The sequence below is a fragment of the Octopus bimaculoides genome, chromosome 14, assembly GCF_046866305.1.
Source record: "Octopus bimaculoides isolate indiv1 chromosome 14, ASM4686630v1, whole genome shotgun sequence".
Lineage (NCBI taxonomy): Eukaryota > Metazoa > Mollusca > Cephalopoda > Octopoda > Octopodidae > Octopus > Octopus bimaculoides.
Window position 1 is genome coordinate 26,261,553 of NC_142941.1, and position 14,427 is coordinate 26,275,979.

At 42.9% G+C, this 14,427-nt stretch overlaps 1 protein-coding gene across 4 annotated transcripts in view; it reads right to left on the reverse strand.

Moving 5' to 3' along the window:
* LOC106879926 (exocyst complex component 4) overlaps positions 1 to 14,427 on the reverse strand; it is a 321,255-nt gene that overhangs the window by 276,172 nt on the left and 30,656 nt on the right. For all 4 annotated transcript variants that reach the window (XR_016244259.1, XR_016244258.1, XM_089362568.1 and 1 more), the window contains exons 4-6: positions 14,307 to 14,369; positions 12,477 to 12,615; positions 3,837 to 3,925 (exon numbers count right to left, since the gene is read on the reverse strand). Coding sequence is in view for 2 of the 4 variants with exons in the window: in XM_089362568.1 (XP_089218694.1) it covers positions 3,837 to 3,925; positions 12,477 to 12,615; positions 14,307 to 14,369 (291 nt within the window). In the remaining 2 variants the exon portion in view is untranslated. The remainder of the gene's footprint in view (positions 1 to 3,836; positions 3,926 to 12,476; positions 12,616 to 14,306; positions 14,370 to 14,427) is intronic.

The following is a 14,427-nucleotide window of genomic DNA, read 5'->3' on the forward strand; positions in this document are numbered from 1 at the left end:
TCAGCTTTTCTCTCAAGATACTTACACTCTGACGGGTATGCACGCTGACATTACACATCCAACGGAGCATACTGGCTTCATTCCTTGCGAGCATACGCATGTCCTCAGTAGTTACAACCCATGTTTCACTGCCATGTAGCATGGCTGTTCGTACAAATGCGTCATACAGTCTGCCTTTTACTCTGAGTGAGAGTCCCTTTGTCGCCAGCAGAGGTAAGAGCTCTCTAAACTTTGCCCAGGCTATTCTTATTCTAGCAGCTACACTTTCAGCGCACCCACCCCCACTACTAACTTGGTCACCCAGATAGTGGAAGCTATCGACTACCTCTAGTTTTTCTCCCTGGAATGAGATATAAGTTGTTTCCTGTTTGTTTACAGTGTTTATTGCACCTGAACATCTGCCACATACAAAAACTAACTTCCTAGTTAACCTGCCTTTGATATTGCTGCACCTCTTATGTGTCCATAGCTTGCACCGGGTACATCTTATAGAGTTACTACCTACTCCTTTTCTACATACTGAGCAGGGCCATCTACCTGAAGGGGTTTGTGTTTTATCTGCCTTCCTACTTATTAGGATTTTGGTTTTAGCTACGTTGACTCTAAGGCCCTTCGATTCTAGTCCTTGCTTCCACACCTGAAACTTCTCCTCTAGTTCTGAAAGTGACTCCGCAATTAGTGCAAGGTCATCAGCATAGAGGAGCTCCCAGGGGCAACCTGTCTTGAATTTCTCTGTGATCGCCTGGAGGACTATGATAAATAGGAGGGGGTTGAGGACGGAACCTTGGTGGACCCCTACCTCTACCCGGAATTCATTATTGTACTCATTTCCAACCCTCACCTTACTGGCAGCATCTCTGTACATGGCTCGCACAGCTCTCACTAACCATTCTTCTATCCCAAGTTTCCTCATTGACCACCAGATAAGGGATCGGGGGACCCTGTCAAAGGCTTTCTCCATGTCAACGAAAACCAGGTACAGAGGTTTATCCTTGGCTAGGTATTTCTCCTGCAGCTGTCTTACTAGAAATATGGCATCAGTAGTGCTTTTACCTGGCACGAACCCAAACTGCATCTCATCTAAATTGATTCGCTCCCTAATTAGTTGGGCTATGACCCTCACCGTAACTTTCATAACCTGATCTAACAGCTTGAAGCCTCTGTAGTTATTTGTATCTAAAGCGTCACCTTTACCTTTGTAGCAGTTGACTATGGTGCTGCTACAGCAGTCATTGGGTATGACTCCTTCGTGTATATATATATATAGTTATGGTGTATTCAGTTAAGAACGTAGTAGAGTACAGTATAAAGCTCATCCACCTTCAGATTTCACCCTGTGCTATCCAATAGTAGTATCATACGTACTTCCAGGTTTGTGTTTGCGCAATATATATATATATGTGTGTGTGTATATGTGGGGTGTGCTGAAAGTGTAGCTGCTAGAATAAGAATAGCCTGGGCAAAGTTCAGAGAACTTTTACCTCTGCTGGTGACAAAGGGTTTCTCACTCAGAGTAAAAGGCAGACTGTATGACGCATGTGTACGAACAGCCATGCTACATGGCAGTGAAACATGGGCCATGACTGCTGAGGACATGCACAAGCTCGCAAGGAGTGAAGCCAGTATGCTCCGATGGATGTGTCAGTGTGCATACTCAACAGAGAGAAAAGTTTAACCTTAGAAGCATCAGTTGTGGTGTGCAAGAGAGACGATTGCGCTGGTAGGGTCATGTGGTGAGAATGGATGAGGATAGCTGTGTGAAAAAGTGCCACACACTAGCGGTTGAGAGAACCTGTGGAAAAGGTAGACCCAAGAAGACCTGGGATGAGGTGGTGAAGCATGACCTTCGAACATTAGGCCTCACCGAGACAATGACTTGTGACTGAGACCTTTGGAAATATGCTGTGCGTGAGAAGACCAGGCAAGCCAAGTGAGGCCATAATCTGAGGCCTCTGCCAGGGGTGTAACCAGCCCACTTATGCGTACCTTTCTTTCATTGGACACTAAACTCCGCTTGCGAAGACCTGTTGAGGCAAGTGAAATCAAAATCGAATCAAATTCGACGACTGGCACCCATGCCAACCTCTCAAGCATTCGTAGTGGGGAGTGCCTGAATAGAGGAATGATGCAACACTTTGGTTTGCACTCAAAGAATTTAATGTCAACATGAGAATAGATAAAATATAAATATGAAGAAGACATTACAGATGAGATTGCAGCATAGTATATCTGAGATGAGTTGCTTATAAGACTATTTTTCTCAATTATATATCTCATCTTTTAGAGATGAAAGATTCTGATATGAACAGAGAAATCAGCTGTAGTGTGTAGGAGAAAAGACGGCACTGGGGTGAACATGTGATAGGTGAAATGAAAAAGTGTCAACACTCCTGTTGGAAAAAACCTGTGGAAGAGGAAGACCAAAGAAGGTGCAGAAAAAAGCGGTGAGGTCTGATCTTAGGATGATGGACCTCATGAAAAATCTAAAGGACCGTAACAAGTGGTGTGAAGATTGTACTGAAGAAAATCTTTCAAATCACACCAGTAGTGAAAAACATGCAAAATGATGACAATGATGATAATGATCAAGGAATAACACTTGATCAGAGAACAAACATAGAAACAAAGAGGTGAATATTGAAAAAATTTTACTGAAAGTGTCATGATAGGTTATTTTTTTTTTTTTTTTTTTTTTTGTGGTCTTGAGAAATTCTTTAAGTAACCAATTTGTCAGAAAATTCACCAACTCTACCAGATCTAGTAACTCATACAACTTGAAATAATTTTAAAAGAAAAAAAATAACAAGCAAAAGGGGAACAATTTGAAACTTGATAGAAGTGTAGCAAACTCATAAGAGGCGGAGAGAGAACGTAAGTTCGTTTGCCCGAACATGAGAAATTATTGATTTCTCATTGGTTAAAAATTACTGCCCATATGCAAATTATGAACTTCGTTGAAGAAATCTTTCACAGGGTTACGGTTCTATGATTCGTGTATGAGTAGTTATAAAAACCCTGATTTTCGGCAAAATCTCCAGTGATCGTTGGATTTTACACAAGTCCGCAACACTCACTCTTTTGAGTATAGGCTAATATATATGCCATGTTCAATACTCAAATCCGACAATATTGAATTGTCGTGAAACCTTATTAGTTAGAATGAGAAACTAGTTAATAAATTTAAGTCGTAAATTCTCTACGATGAAATGCTTTGTTTCTAAATATCTATAATGTAAAAAATATGTATATAATAAATTAATATAGAAACTTAATTCCTTTTACTTCTCGTTTCTTTCAACTTGTTGAATTTATTTCTGTATATTAATGAAACTGTATTTTTTTATGTGTAATAGTCAAAAAAATATAATCTATATCTTCAACATACATGCACGTAATAAACGCTCATTCAGCGTCTTGCCATGTATGCATCATAACATTTACGCAGCCTAAACTAAACTAAACTAAACTAAGAGTTATGCTTAATGATAAATACTTATAATTAAGTTATAAGTAACGAAATTATCATTATAGCTTTTAATTAATAAACAATAATATTCGTTATAACTTACGAATGAAAACATTATAAATAAAGATATAGTATATCTCACATTTCAACGACCTGTTGTTGTGATAAACAACCAACATATAAAAACTGGTGTCCGACCTGTTATACACATAAAAGAAGCAAGAAATATGTGTGGCACTAGCAATACCAAACATGAAGTCTGCAATGATACATCATCACATCATCATCAGTGGAAAGAAAATTTTTAATGAAAGGAAAAAGTTAGACATAAAAATAGATATGGTATAACACTGCATGTTGGAATACTCACCAGCAGACACCACCAGTTCTGTGGCATGGAGATAATGTTTCTTGGCCATGTAACCTTCCAGCTTTTCAGGAACATCTTTGATCTGTTCACTAGTTGATGCAGAGCAGAGTTGAAATAGAAGAATACATTTTATACTGACTAATATTTTAGAACATATATGTGTACATATGTATGTATATCATCATCATCATCATCATCATCGTTTAACGGCCGCTTTCCATGCTAGCATGGGTTGGACGATTTGACTGAGGACTGGTGAAACCGGATGGCAACACCAGGCTCCAGTCTAATTTGGCAGAGTTTCTACAGCTGGATGCCCTTCCTAAAGCCAGCCACTCAGAGAGTGTAGTGGGTGCTTTTACGTGTCACCCGCACGAAAACGGCCACGCTCGAAATGGTGTCTTTTATGTGCCACCCGCACAAGCCAGTCCAAGGGCACTGGCAACGATATCGCTCGAAAATCCTACGGGAGCCAGTCAGGCGGTACTGGCAACGGCCACGCTCAAAATGGTGCATCTAATGTGCCACCCGCACAAGAACCAGTCCAGGGGCACTGGCAACGATCTTACTTGGCTTGCCGGGTCTTCTCACGCACAGCACATTTCCAAAGGTCTCGGTCAGTAGTCATCGCCTCGGTGAGGCCCAATGTACGAAGGTCTTGCCTCACCACCTCAGCCCAGGTCTTCCTGGGCCTACCTCTTCCACGTTAGGGTGTGGCACTTTTTCACGCAGCTATCCTCATCCATTCTCACCACATGTCCATACCAGCGCAATCGTCTCTCTTGCACGCCACAACTGATGCTTCTAATGTTCAGCTTTTCTCTCAAGATACTTACACTCTGACGGGTATTCACATTGACATTACACATCCAACGGAGCATACTGGCTTCATTCCTTGCGAGCTTACGTATGTCCTCAGCAGTTACAGCCCATGTTTCACTGCCATGTAGCATGGCTGTTCGTACGCATGCGTCATATAGTCTGCCTTTTACTCTGAGTGAGAGTACCTTTGTCGCCAGCAGGTGTAAGAGCTCTCTAAACTTTGCCCAGGCTATTCTTATTCTAGCAGCTACACTTTCAGCGCACCCACCCCCACTACTAACTTGGTCGCCCAGATAGCGGAAGCTATCGACTACCTCTAGTTTTTCACCCTGGAATGAGATAGAAGTTGTTTCCTGTTTGTTTACAGTCTTTATTGCACCTGAACATCTGCCACAAACAAAAACTAACTTCCTAGTTAACCTGCCTTTGATGTTGCTGCACCTCTTATGTGTCCATAGCTTGCACCAGGTACATCTTATAGAGTTACCACCTACTCCTTTTCTACATACTGAGCAGGGCCATCTACCTGAAGGGGTTTGTGTTTTATCTACCCTCCTACTTATTAGGATTTTGGTTTTAGCTAGGTTGACTCTAAGGCCCTTCAATTCTAGACCTTGCTTCCACACCTGAAACTTCTCCTCTAGTTCTGATAGTGACTCCGCAATTAGGGCAAGGTCATCAGCATAGAGGAGCTCCCAGGGGCAACCTGTCTTGAACTCCTCTGTGATTGCCTGGAGGACTATGATAAATAAGAGGGGGCTGAGGACGGAACCTTGGTGGACCCCTACCTCTACCCGGAATTCATTGCTGTACTCATTTCCAACCCTCACCTTACTGGCAGCATCTCTGTACATGGCTCGCACAGCTCTCACTAACCATTCTTCTATCCCAAGTTTCCTCATTGACCACCAGATAAGGGATCGGGGGACCCTGTCAAAGGCTTTCTCCATGTCAACGAAAGCCAGGTACAGAGGTTTATCCTTAGCTAGGTATTTCTCCTGCAGCTGTCTCACTAGAAATAAGGCATCAGTAGTGCTTTTACCTGGCACGAACCCAAACTGCATCTCATCTAAATTGATTCGCTCCCTAATTAGTTGGGCTATGACCCTCTCTGTAACTTTCATAACCTGATCTAACAGCTTGATGCCTCTGTAATTATTTGTATCTAAAGCGTCACCTTTACCTTTGTAGCAGTTGACTATGATGCTGCTACACCAGTCATTGGGTATGACTCCTTCGTGTATCACCTGGTTCGTAATACGGGTGACTAGGCTATAGCCAACACTGCCAGATATTTTGAGCATCTCTGCAGTGATTCCTGATGGGCCGAGGGCTTTCCCGGTCTTCATACTCTTAATTGCTTTATCTACCCTGGTACTATCAACTCGGATAGCTGGTCCCTCTATTGGGTCGACATACGGCAGGCTCTCTTTCTCCCATTCATTCTCTTTATTAAGCAATCTATCGTAGTGGCATCTCCAGACCTCTTTCTTTGCATCCTCATTTAATGCAAGCGTACCATCATCCATGCGAACACATTTCTCTCCTACAACATCACTATTCTCTCTCCTACACTGTCTTGCAACACGAAATGCCTCGACTGTAAACAAACAGGAAACAACTTCTATCTCATTCCAGGGTGAAAAACTAGAGGTAGTCGATAGCTTCCGCTATCTGGGCGACCAAGTTAGTAGTGGGGGTGGGTGCGCTGAAAGTGTAGCTGCTAGAATAAGAATAGCCTGGGCAAAGTTTAGAGAGCTCTTACACCTGCTGGCGACAAAGGTACTCTCACTCAGAGTAAAAGGCAGACTATATGACGCATGCGTACGAACAGCCATGCTACATGGCAGTGAAACATGGGCTGTAACTGCTGAGGACATACGTAAGCTCGCAAGGAATGAAGCCAGTATGCTCCGTTGGATGTGTAATGTCAATGTGAATACCCGTCAGAGTGTAAGTATCTTGAGAGAAAAGCTGAACATTAGAAGCATCAGTTGTGGCGTGCAAGAGAGACGATTGCGCTGGTATGGACATGTGGTGAGAATGGAGGAGGGTAGCTGCGTGAAAAAGTGCCACACCCTAACAGTTGAGGGAACCCGTGGAAGAGGTAGGCCCAGGAAGACCTGGGCTGAGGTGGTGAGGCAAGACCTTCGTACATTGTGCCTCACCGAGGCGATGACTACGGACCGAGACCTTTGGAAATGTGCTGTGCGTGAGAAGACCCGGCAAGCCAAGTAAGATCGTTGCCAGTGCCCCTGGACTGGTTCTTGTGCGGGTGGCACATGAGATGCACCATTTTGAGCGTGGCCGTTGCCAGTACCGCCTGACTGGCTCCTGTAGGATTTTCGAGCGAGATTGTTGCCAGTGCCCCTGGACTGGCTTGTGCGGGTGGCACATAAAAGACACCATTTCGAGCGTGGCCGTTTTCGTGCGGGTGACACGTAAAAGCACCCACTACACTCTCTGAGTGGTTGGCGTTAGGAAGGGCATCCAGCTGTAGAAACTCTGCCAAATCAGACTGGAGCCTGGTGTTGCCATCCGGTTTCACCAGTCCTCAGTCAAATCGTCCAACCCATGCTAGCATGGAAATCGGACGTTAAACGATGATGATGATGATGATATATATATATATATATAAATTACGATTCAAGTGTTGCTGTCTCTGCAATATATGTTTAAGCAGCCTTCTTCAATTCTGTTTCAAAAGCCCAAGAATGAACCCAGCATGATGTGCTGCTTGACTGGTCCCCCCACTCTCTCTCTCTCTATATATATATGCCTTTCTCTCGCCATACCTCTGTCTATCTCACTCTTTCTAAATCAGTCTCTCTCTCTCTCTACTCCCCTCTATCGTTTCCTTCAGGATTCAGGTTCCGGGTATATAAATAAGAAGTCCCTTCTAAATTGCCTCACAATCTATTTTCCACTGACATAACTACGACGAAGTTTCTCCAAGATTATGTTACAGATAAGATAGATTTTATTTATTCTACTCCCTCAACATTTTCTCAAACTTTTTTGCGTTAACCCCCCCCCCCCCCCCCCCGTCTGTTCTTCATTATCTATCTGTTTCTCTCCATGAAATTCAATTGAACTCAGTTTTTGTCTTAAATTCATACTTATTCATTTTCCTTATTTTATTCAAAATTTTATCGCTTCTTCCTTTAAAATTACGATCTAAGCTTAGCCATCTTTCCTTTGTACAAAGGCTTCTTAAATTCATGCTATTTATTTATTCTATTTACTTAGGTTTCATCGCTCCTTTAAAATTACGATTTAAGCATTGTTGTCTCTCAAATATTTAGAATCTACGATTAAGAAGTCTCTCTCATGGCTGGTGGTACACCCACCCCCTCCACCGGAAGTTCATTCCTCTGTCATCCTCAGCTGTCTCCCGTAACCCATCTAGTGGTCTCACACCATCCCCTCCCCTACCTTTGGGTAGCGCATAAAGTTTGTGCAATGTTTGCAGGTTGTCGGTACTGTTTTGCTTATGAATTCTGCCAATTGCAAGCTTTCTTTTCAGGTACGCGACACTGCTTTTCCCCTTCCCAGGCCACAGGCCCACACCCCCAACACCCACACTGTTAGGATTGGCACTCTCAACGTCGGCACGCTGAAAAGTAGGTCTGGTGAAATTGTTGAGATGCTTGAACAGAGACACGTAGATATGTGCTGCATCCAGGAAGTAAGATGGAGAGGAGGTTCTGCGAGGTTCCTCACAGGCAAAGAACACAGGTACAAGATTTTCTGGGCAGGGAACACTGATGGGGTCGGGGGCGTAGGAATACTTCTAGCAGAGAAATGGGTTGATAAGGTAATCGAGGTAGTTAGAGTATGTGACACAGTACTTAAGTTTAGACTAGTGCTTCATCATAGATTAGCTACTGTCATCTCAGCCTATGCCCCTCAACCGGGGCTCCCGGATGGGCTGAAAGACCAATTCTATGACACCCTCTTGCAAACTATCTCGTCGACGAGTGACAGGGACCTTCTCTTTGTGGCTGGAGACTTCAATGGTCATGTCGGACATCGTGCTGGAGGCTTCCATGGCATACATGGCAACGAGGAGGGAACCAGACTGCTGGAGTTCTGTGATGCAACCGATCTTATGGTCTGCAATACCAACTTCAGGAAACCTGTCAGTCACCTAGCCACCTACCGATCTGGCAGATACTCTAGCCAAATTGACTACATCCTCGCCAGAAATAGGGAAAGAGGGCGGCTTATAAATGCCAAAACCTTCCCTGGCAAAGAATGTACCCCACAACATAGATTAGTAGTTAGCGACTTCGGGATCAAGGCAAAATGGGTGCCCAGAATTAGACAGGCTTGGAGAAGAAGGGTGTAGAAGCTTAAAGACCCTGCAAATGGACAGACTTAGAGACAAGTTACTTGAAGCATTTGATGAAATAGAAGGGGATATAGCATCATACAACGTGGAAGACAATTGGAGATTTCTGCAGGACAACCTGTTGAGAGCCACCGACCAGATCTGTGGCTGGTGTAAAATCCCCTCTCGACCCAGAGTAACGTGGTGGTGGAACAAGGAGGTAGACAGGGCTATTAGACAAAAGAAACAGGCTTGGAAGGACTGGAAGAATGGCGGTAGCAGGGAATTGTACCAATCTGCCAGAAGAGAAGCTAGGCGACAGGTTTATTTAGCCAGAGGGGAAGCAGATAAGAAAAGATTTGCCAATGTTCTGCGCCGTGAGGACCAAAGACTTGAGGTATTTCGTGTTGCAAGACAGTGTAGGAGAGAGAATAGTGAAAGTTGTAGGAGAGAAATGTGTTCGCATAGATGATAGTACGCTTGCACTAAATGAGGCTGCAAAGAAAGAGGTCTGGAGATGCCACTACGACAGATTGCTCAATAAAGAGGATAAATGAGAGAAAGAGAGTCTACCGTATGTCAACCCAACAGAGGGACCAGCTATCCGAGTTGACAGTACCATGGTAGATAAAGCAATTAAGAGTATAAAGACAGGGAAAGCCCCCGGCCCATCAGGAATCACTGCAGAGATGCTCAAAATATCTAGCAGTGTCGGCTACAGCCTAGTCACCTGTATTACGAACCAGGTCAAACACGAAGGAGTCATACCCAATGACTGGTGTAGCAGCATCATAGTCAACTGCTACAAAGGTAAAGGTGACGCTTTAGATACAAATAATTACAGAGGCATCAAGCTGTTAGATCAGGTTATGAAAGTTACGGAGAGGGTCATAGCCCTACTAATTAGGGAGCGAATCAATTTAGATGAGATGCAGTTTGGGTTCGTGCCAGGTAAAAGCACCACTGATGCCATATTTCTAGTAAGACAGCTGCAGGAGAAATACCTAGCCAAGGATAAACCTCTGTACCTGGTTTTCGTTGACATGGAGAAAGCCTTTGACAGGGTCCCCCGATCCCTTATCTGGTGGTCAATGAGGAAACTTGGGATAGAAGAATGGTTAGTGAGAGCTGTGCGAGCCATGTACAGAGATGCTGCCAGTAAGGTGAGGGTTGGAAATGAGTACAGTAATGAATTCCGGGTAGAGGTAGGGGTCCACCAAGGTTCCGTCCTCAGCCCCCTCCTATTTATCATAGTCCTCCAGGCTATCACAGAGAAATTCAAGACAGGTTGCCCCTGGGAGCTCCTCTATGCTGATGACCTTGCACTAATTGCAGAGTCACTATCAGAACTAGAGGAGAAGTTTCAGGTGTGGAAGCAGGGACTAGAATCGAAGGGCCTTAGGGTCAACTTAGCTAAAACCAAAGTTCTAATAAGTAGGAAGGTAGATAAAACACAAACCCCTTCAGGAAGATGGCCCTGCTCGATCTGTAGAAAAGGTGTAGGTAGAAAAGGTGTAGGTAGAAACTCTATAAGATGTACCCAGTGCAAGCTATGGACACATAAGAGGTGCAGCAATATCAAAGGCAGGTTAACTAGGAAGTTCGTTTTGTATGTGGCAGATGTTCAGGTGCAATAAACACTGAAAATATGCAGAAAACAACTTCTGTGTCATTCCAGGGAGAAAAACTAGAGGTAGTCGATAGCTTCCGCTATCTGGGTGATCAAGTTAGTAGTGGGGGTGGGTGCGCTGAAAGTGTAGCTGCTAGAATAAGAATAGCCTGGGCAAAGTTTAGAGAGCTCTTACCTCTGTTAGCAACAAAGGGCCTCTCACTCAGAGTAAAAGGCAGACTGTATGAGGCATTTGTACGAACAGCCATGCTACATGGCAGTGAAACATGGGCCTTGACTGCTGAGGACATGCGTAAGCTCCCAAGGAATGAAGCCAGTATGCTCCAATGGATGAGTAATGTCAGTGTGCATACCCGACAGAGTGTAAGTATCTTGAGAGAAAAGTTTAACCTAAGAAGCATCAGTTGTGGTGTGCAAGAGAGACGATTGCGCTGGTATGGACATGTGGTGAGAATGGATGAGGATAGCTGTGTGAAAAAGTGCCACACCCTAGCAGTTGAGGGAACCCGTGGAAGAGGCAGGCCCAGGAAGACCTGGGGTGAGGTGGTGAAGCACGACCTTCGAACATAAAGCCTCACCAAGGCAATGACTTCTGACCGAGACCTTTGGAAATATGTTGTGCGTGAGAAGACCCGGCAAGCCAAGTGAGACCAAAATCCAAGGTCTCTGCCAGGGATGTAGCCAGCCCACTTATGCGTAACATTCCTTCTTTGGACACTAAACTCCGCTTGCGAAGACCTGTTGAGGCAAGTGAAATCGAAATCAAACTAAATTCGTTGACTGGCACCCATGCCAACGTCTTCATTGAACATTAAACTTGGCTTGCGAAGACATGTTGGGGCAAGCGAAAGCGAAATTGTGATGGCACCAGTACCAGTAAATCACTAAGAGCAATGTCTGAGCGTGATCGTTACCACAGCACCAGCTGTCTGGCTTTCATGCCGGTGGCACGTAAATAGCACCATTTGAGCATGACTGTTACCAACGTCACCTACCTGGCACTTGTGCCAGTGGCACGTGAAAAGACATTCAAGCGAGTTCGTTGCCAGTACCACTGGACTGGCTCCTGTGCAGGTGGCACATAAAATACACCATTTCGAGCATGGCCGTAACCAGTACCTCCTGACTGGCCTTCGTGCCGGTGGCACGTAAAACCACCCACTACATTCTCAGAGTGGTTGGTGTTAGGAAGGGCATCCAGCTGTAGAAACTCTGCCAAATCAGATTGGAGCTTGGTGTAGCCATCTGGTTCACCAGTCCTCAGTCAAATCGTCCAACCCATGCTAGCATGGAAAGCGGCCGTTAAACGATGATGATGATGATGTATATACACCTGTGTGTGTATGACGACTCATGGAGAAATTGTAGGAGGTAATGGACCCCAAAAAATTAGTAGAACAGATACTATGATAAATGATAACATAATGCAATACTGGCCTGTTTCATTATGGAGAAACATTGTTGAAATAAGAATGATGGCATTGTGTGTATGCATAACAAGAACACTTACACACAATATAAAATCTTCTTTCCAAAAGATTTGTGACATTCTGTTCTCAAAAAATATTTTAAAATCGTTCATAACTTGAGAAAATCTTCTTTAAATAATGTAACTGTATCAAGTATTTTTTTGCAAAAACTTTTATCTATGTGCGTGTGTGTGCATATAAATATGCATAAATACATATGCACACATATATATTTATATATATGCATGCGTTTATGTATGAATGTAATCCTATACATACTCCATCTGAACAAGAAACTTGGTAATTGCAGGTGGAATGTCTTTGATAAAAGGTTTACAGGGCTAAACAACATCAACAAAACTGAAGAAATGACATTGAGAACTTACATTTGATCCAGAATCGACACAATAGTTTTGTGTTCAACTCCTTCAATCCACAGACGGCGTAGTTCATCTCTCTTACAGTGTAAAAGTGTCTTACAGGAACTGAGATCTTCTTTGATCTTTCGGATCTTGTCTCTAGATTCTGAGTATAGAATATATATAAGTAGAGAGAGAGAAAGAGAGAGAGAGAGAGAGAGAGAGAGAGAGAGAGAGAGAGAGGGAGAGGGGGAGAGAGAGAGAGAGAGAGAGGGAGAGGGGGAGAGAGAGAGAGAGAGAGAGGGAGAGGGGGAGAGAGAGAGAGAGAGACCTTGCTAGCATTTGTAAGAGTAGATCTCTTGGGATGGTAAACACCGCAGATGCTATGAGAGGTGTTGAAGTGCAATGTTGCAGAAGTAGGCAAAGTTGGTAGTTTTTTGAGGCAACCAAAACTCACAAAATTTACTGTTGAGGTACCATATTTAAATATATAATGTTGTGTTGAAGAGCAGATAGCAAAGATAAGAATATGACAATGGGTTAACTTTCATGTCAAGTAGTTGTATTTAGTTTATAAGGAGTAGATGGTGGTTTGCATAAGTCATTTTCAAAGAAGCAAGGACATGAAGAATGTTTGGAGGATATTCTGCAGAGTGAGGAGACCTCATAGATGGATAAAAATTCAGTTGAAAATCACATGGAATATTGTTGTGATGAAGACAGCATTCAAAGAATGTGCCAAAGGCCACAGAAATGAGTTTTTCTTTTTAAATGTGATAAAATTAAAGGGAGAAGGAAAAAATAGAAGATTCCTTTTAATGGTGTAGTACAAATCCTGGCTGATGTGTCTGAGATTGAGTATAATAAAGAAAGTGATGTTTGTAGAATTCAATTGACATATCAGATAAAACAGAGTCCAAGGAGATTAGTGGTGCTCTGATTTAGCAAGATTTGTATTATTAGATAAAAGCAACAGAAAGAGTACTCTGTAATTGACATGGGGAGTGGAAGATCCAACATTTTGGACAGAGTCTTTTTTCAGGGTCAAGATGATAGGAAGGATAAAAAAGACAGAGTTTCACATCTCCTGTGTTTGAGAGACTGGCTGCAACTGATGAGGAATGCAAGACAATATGCGCTTGCATATGTAGAGAGGAAATGGTGTGAAAAACAAACTAAGTGAAAGAGAAATGAAAAGAGACAGGGAGGTGAGCTGAAAGAAGAAATTGAGATGAGAGAGGAGCTGAATCATAAAGATGGGACTGCCGAACAAAGAGTGGGTGAAGGGAAAAAAATGTTCATTTAAACCCGTTGGTACCATGGTGCCAATTTTGAATATTCATATACATTATGTAAAAAAGACAAAAACTGTAGTGACTACTCTGTGATTCAATGAGGCTTTGGTAATCGCCAGATTAATGGTACTTACTGACTCCCAAATGATGAAAGATATGCTGTCTCCCTTGTATGGATGATGTGATGTACTACCAAGAAAGAGATGAGTGAACATGGTGAGGTTAGATCTCAAGATACTGGAACTCATAGAAAAAGTGACATCAGCCAAACTGCAAACTCATCCAACCCATACCATTGTGGAGAGATAGTTGTTTAAAACAATGAGGTAAAAAATTTGAGTCACCCACCATTCTATACTGTCTCCACTGTTATCAGGGTCCCTACTGAGGCAAAAAGAAAGAAGTCCACAAATTTATAACAAAGAATGAGATTTTGTATTGTTCTTTTCTCAGCAGCATTAATGGCATAAATAAAGAGAATTAGGTTGTTCTCTGGAGTCATCTAACCAATGAACATTGGGCAAAGAAAAACAAGTAACACAATGTAACATTATAGACTCACCATTTACATTCTTGTTAACAATACTAAATGTCTGCAAGATCTTCGTCAGTTCTGAATAATTGTCTGTAGGTGACAAAAATAACAATATTATTAGTAGTATATTAATTTAAGTAGATAATTA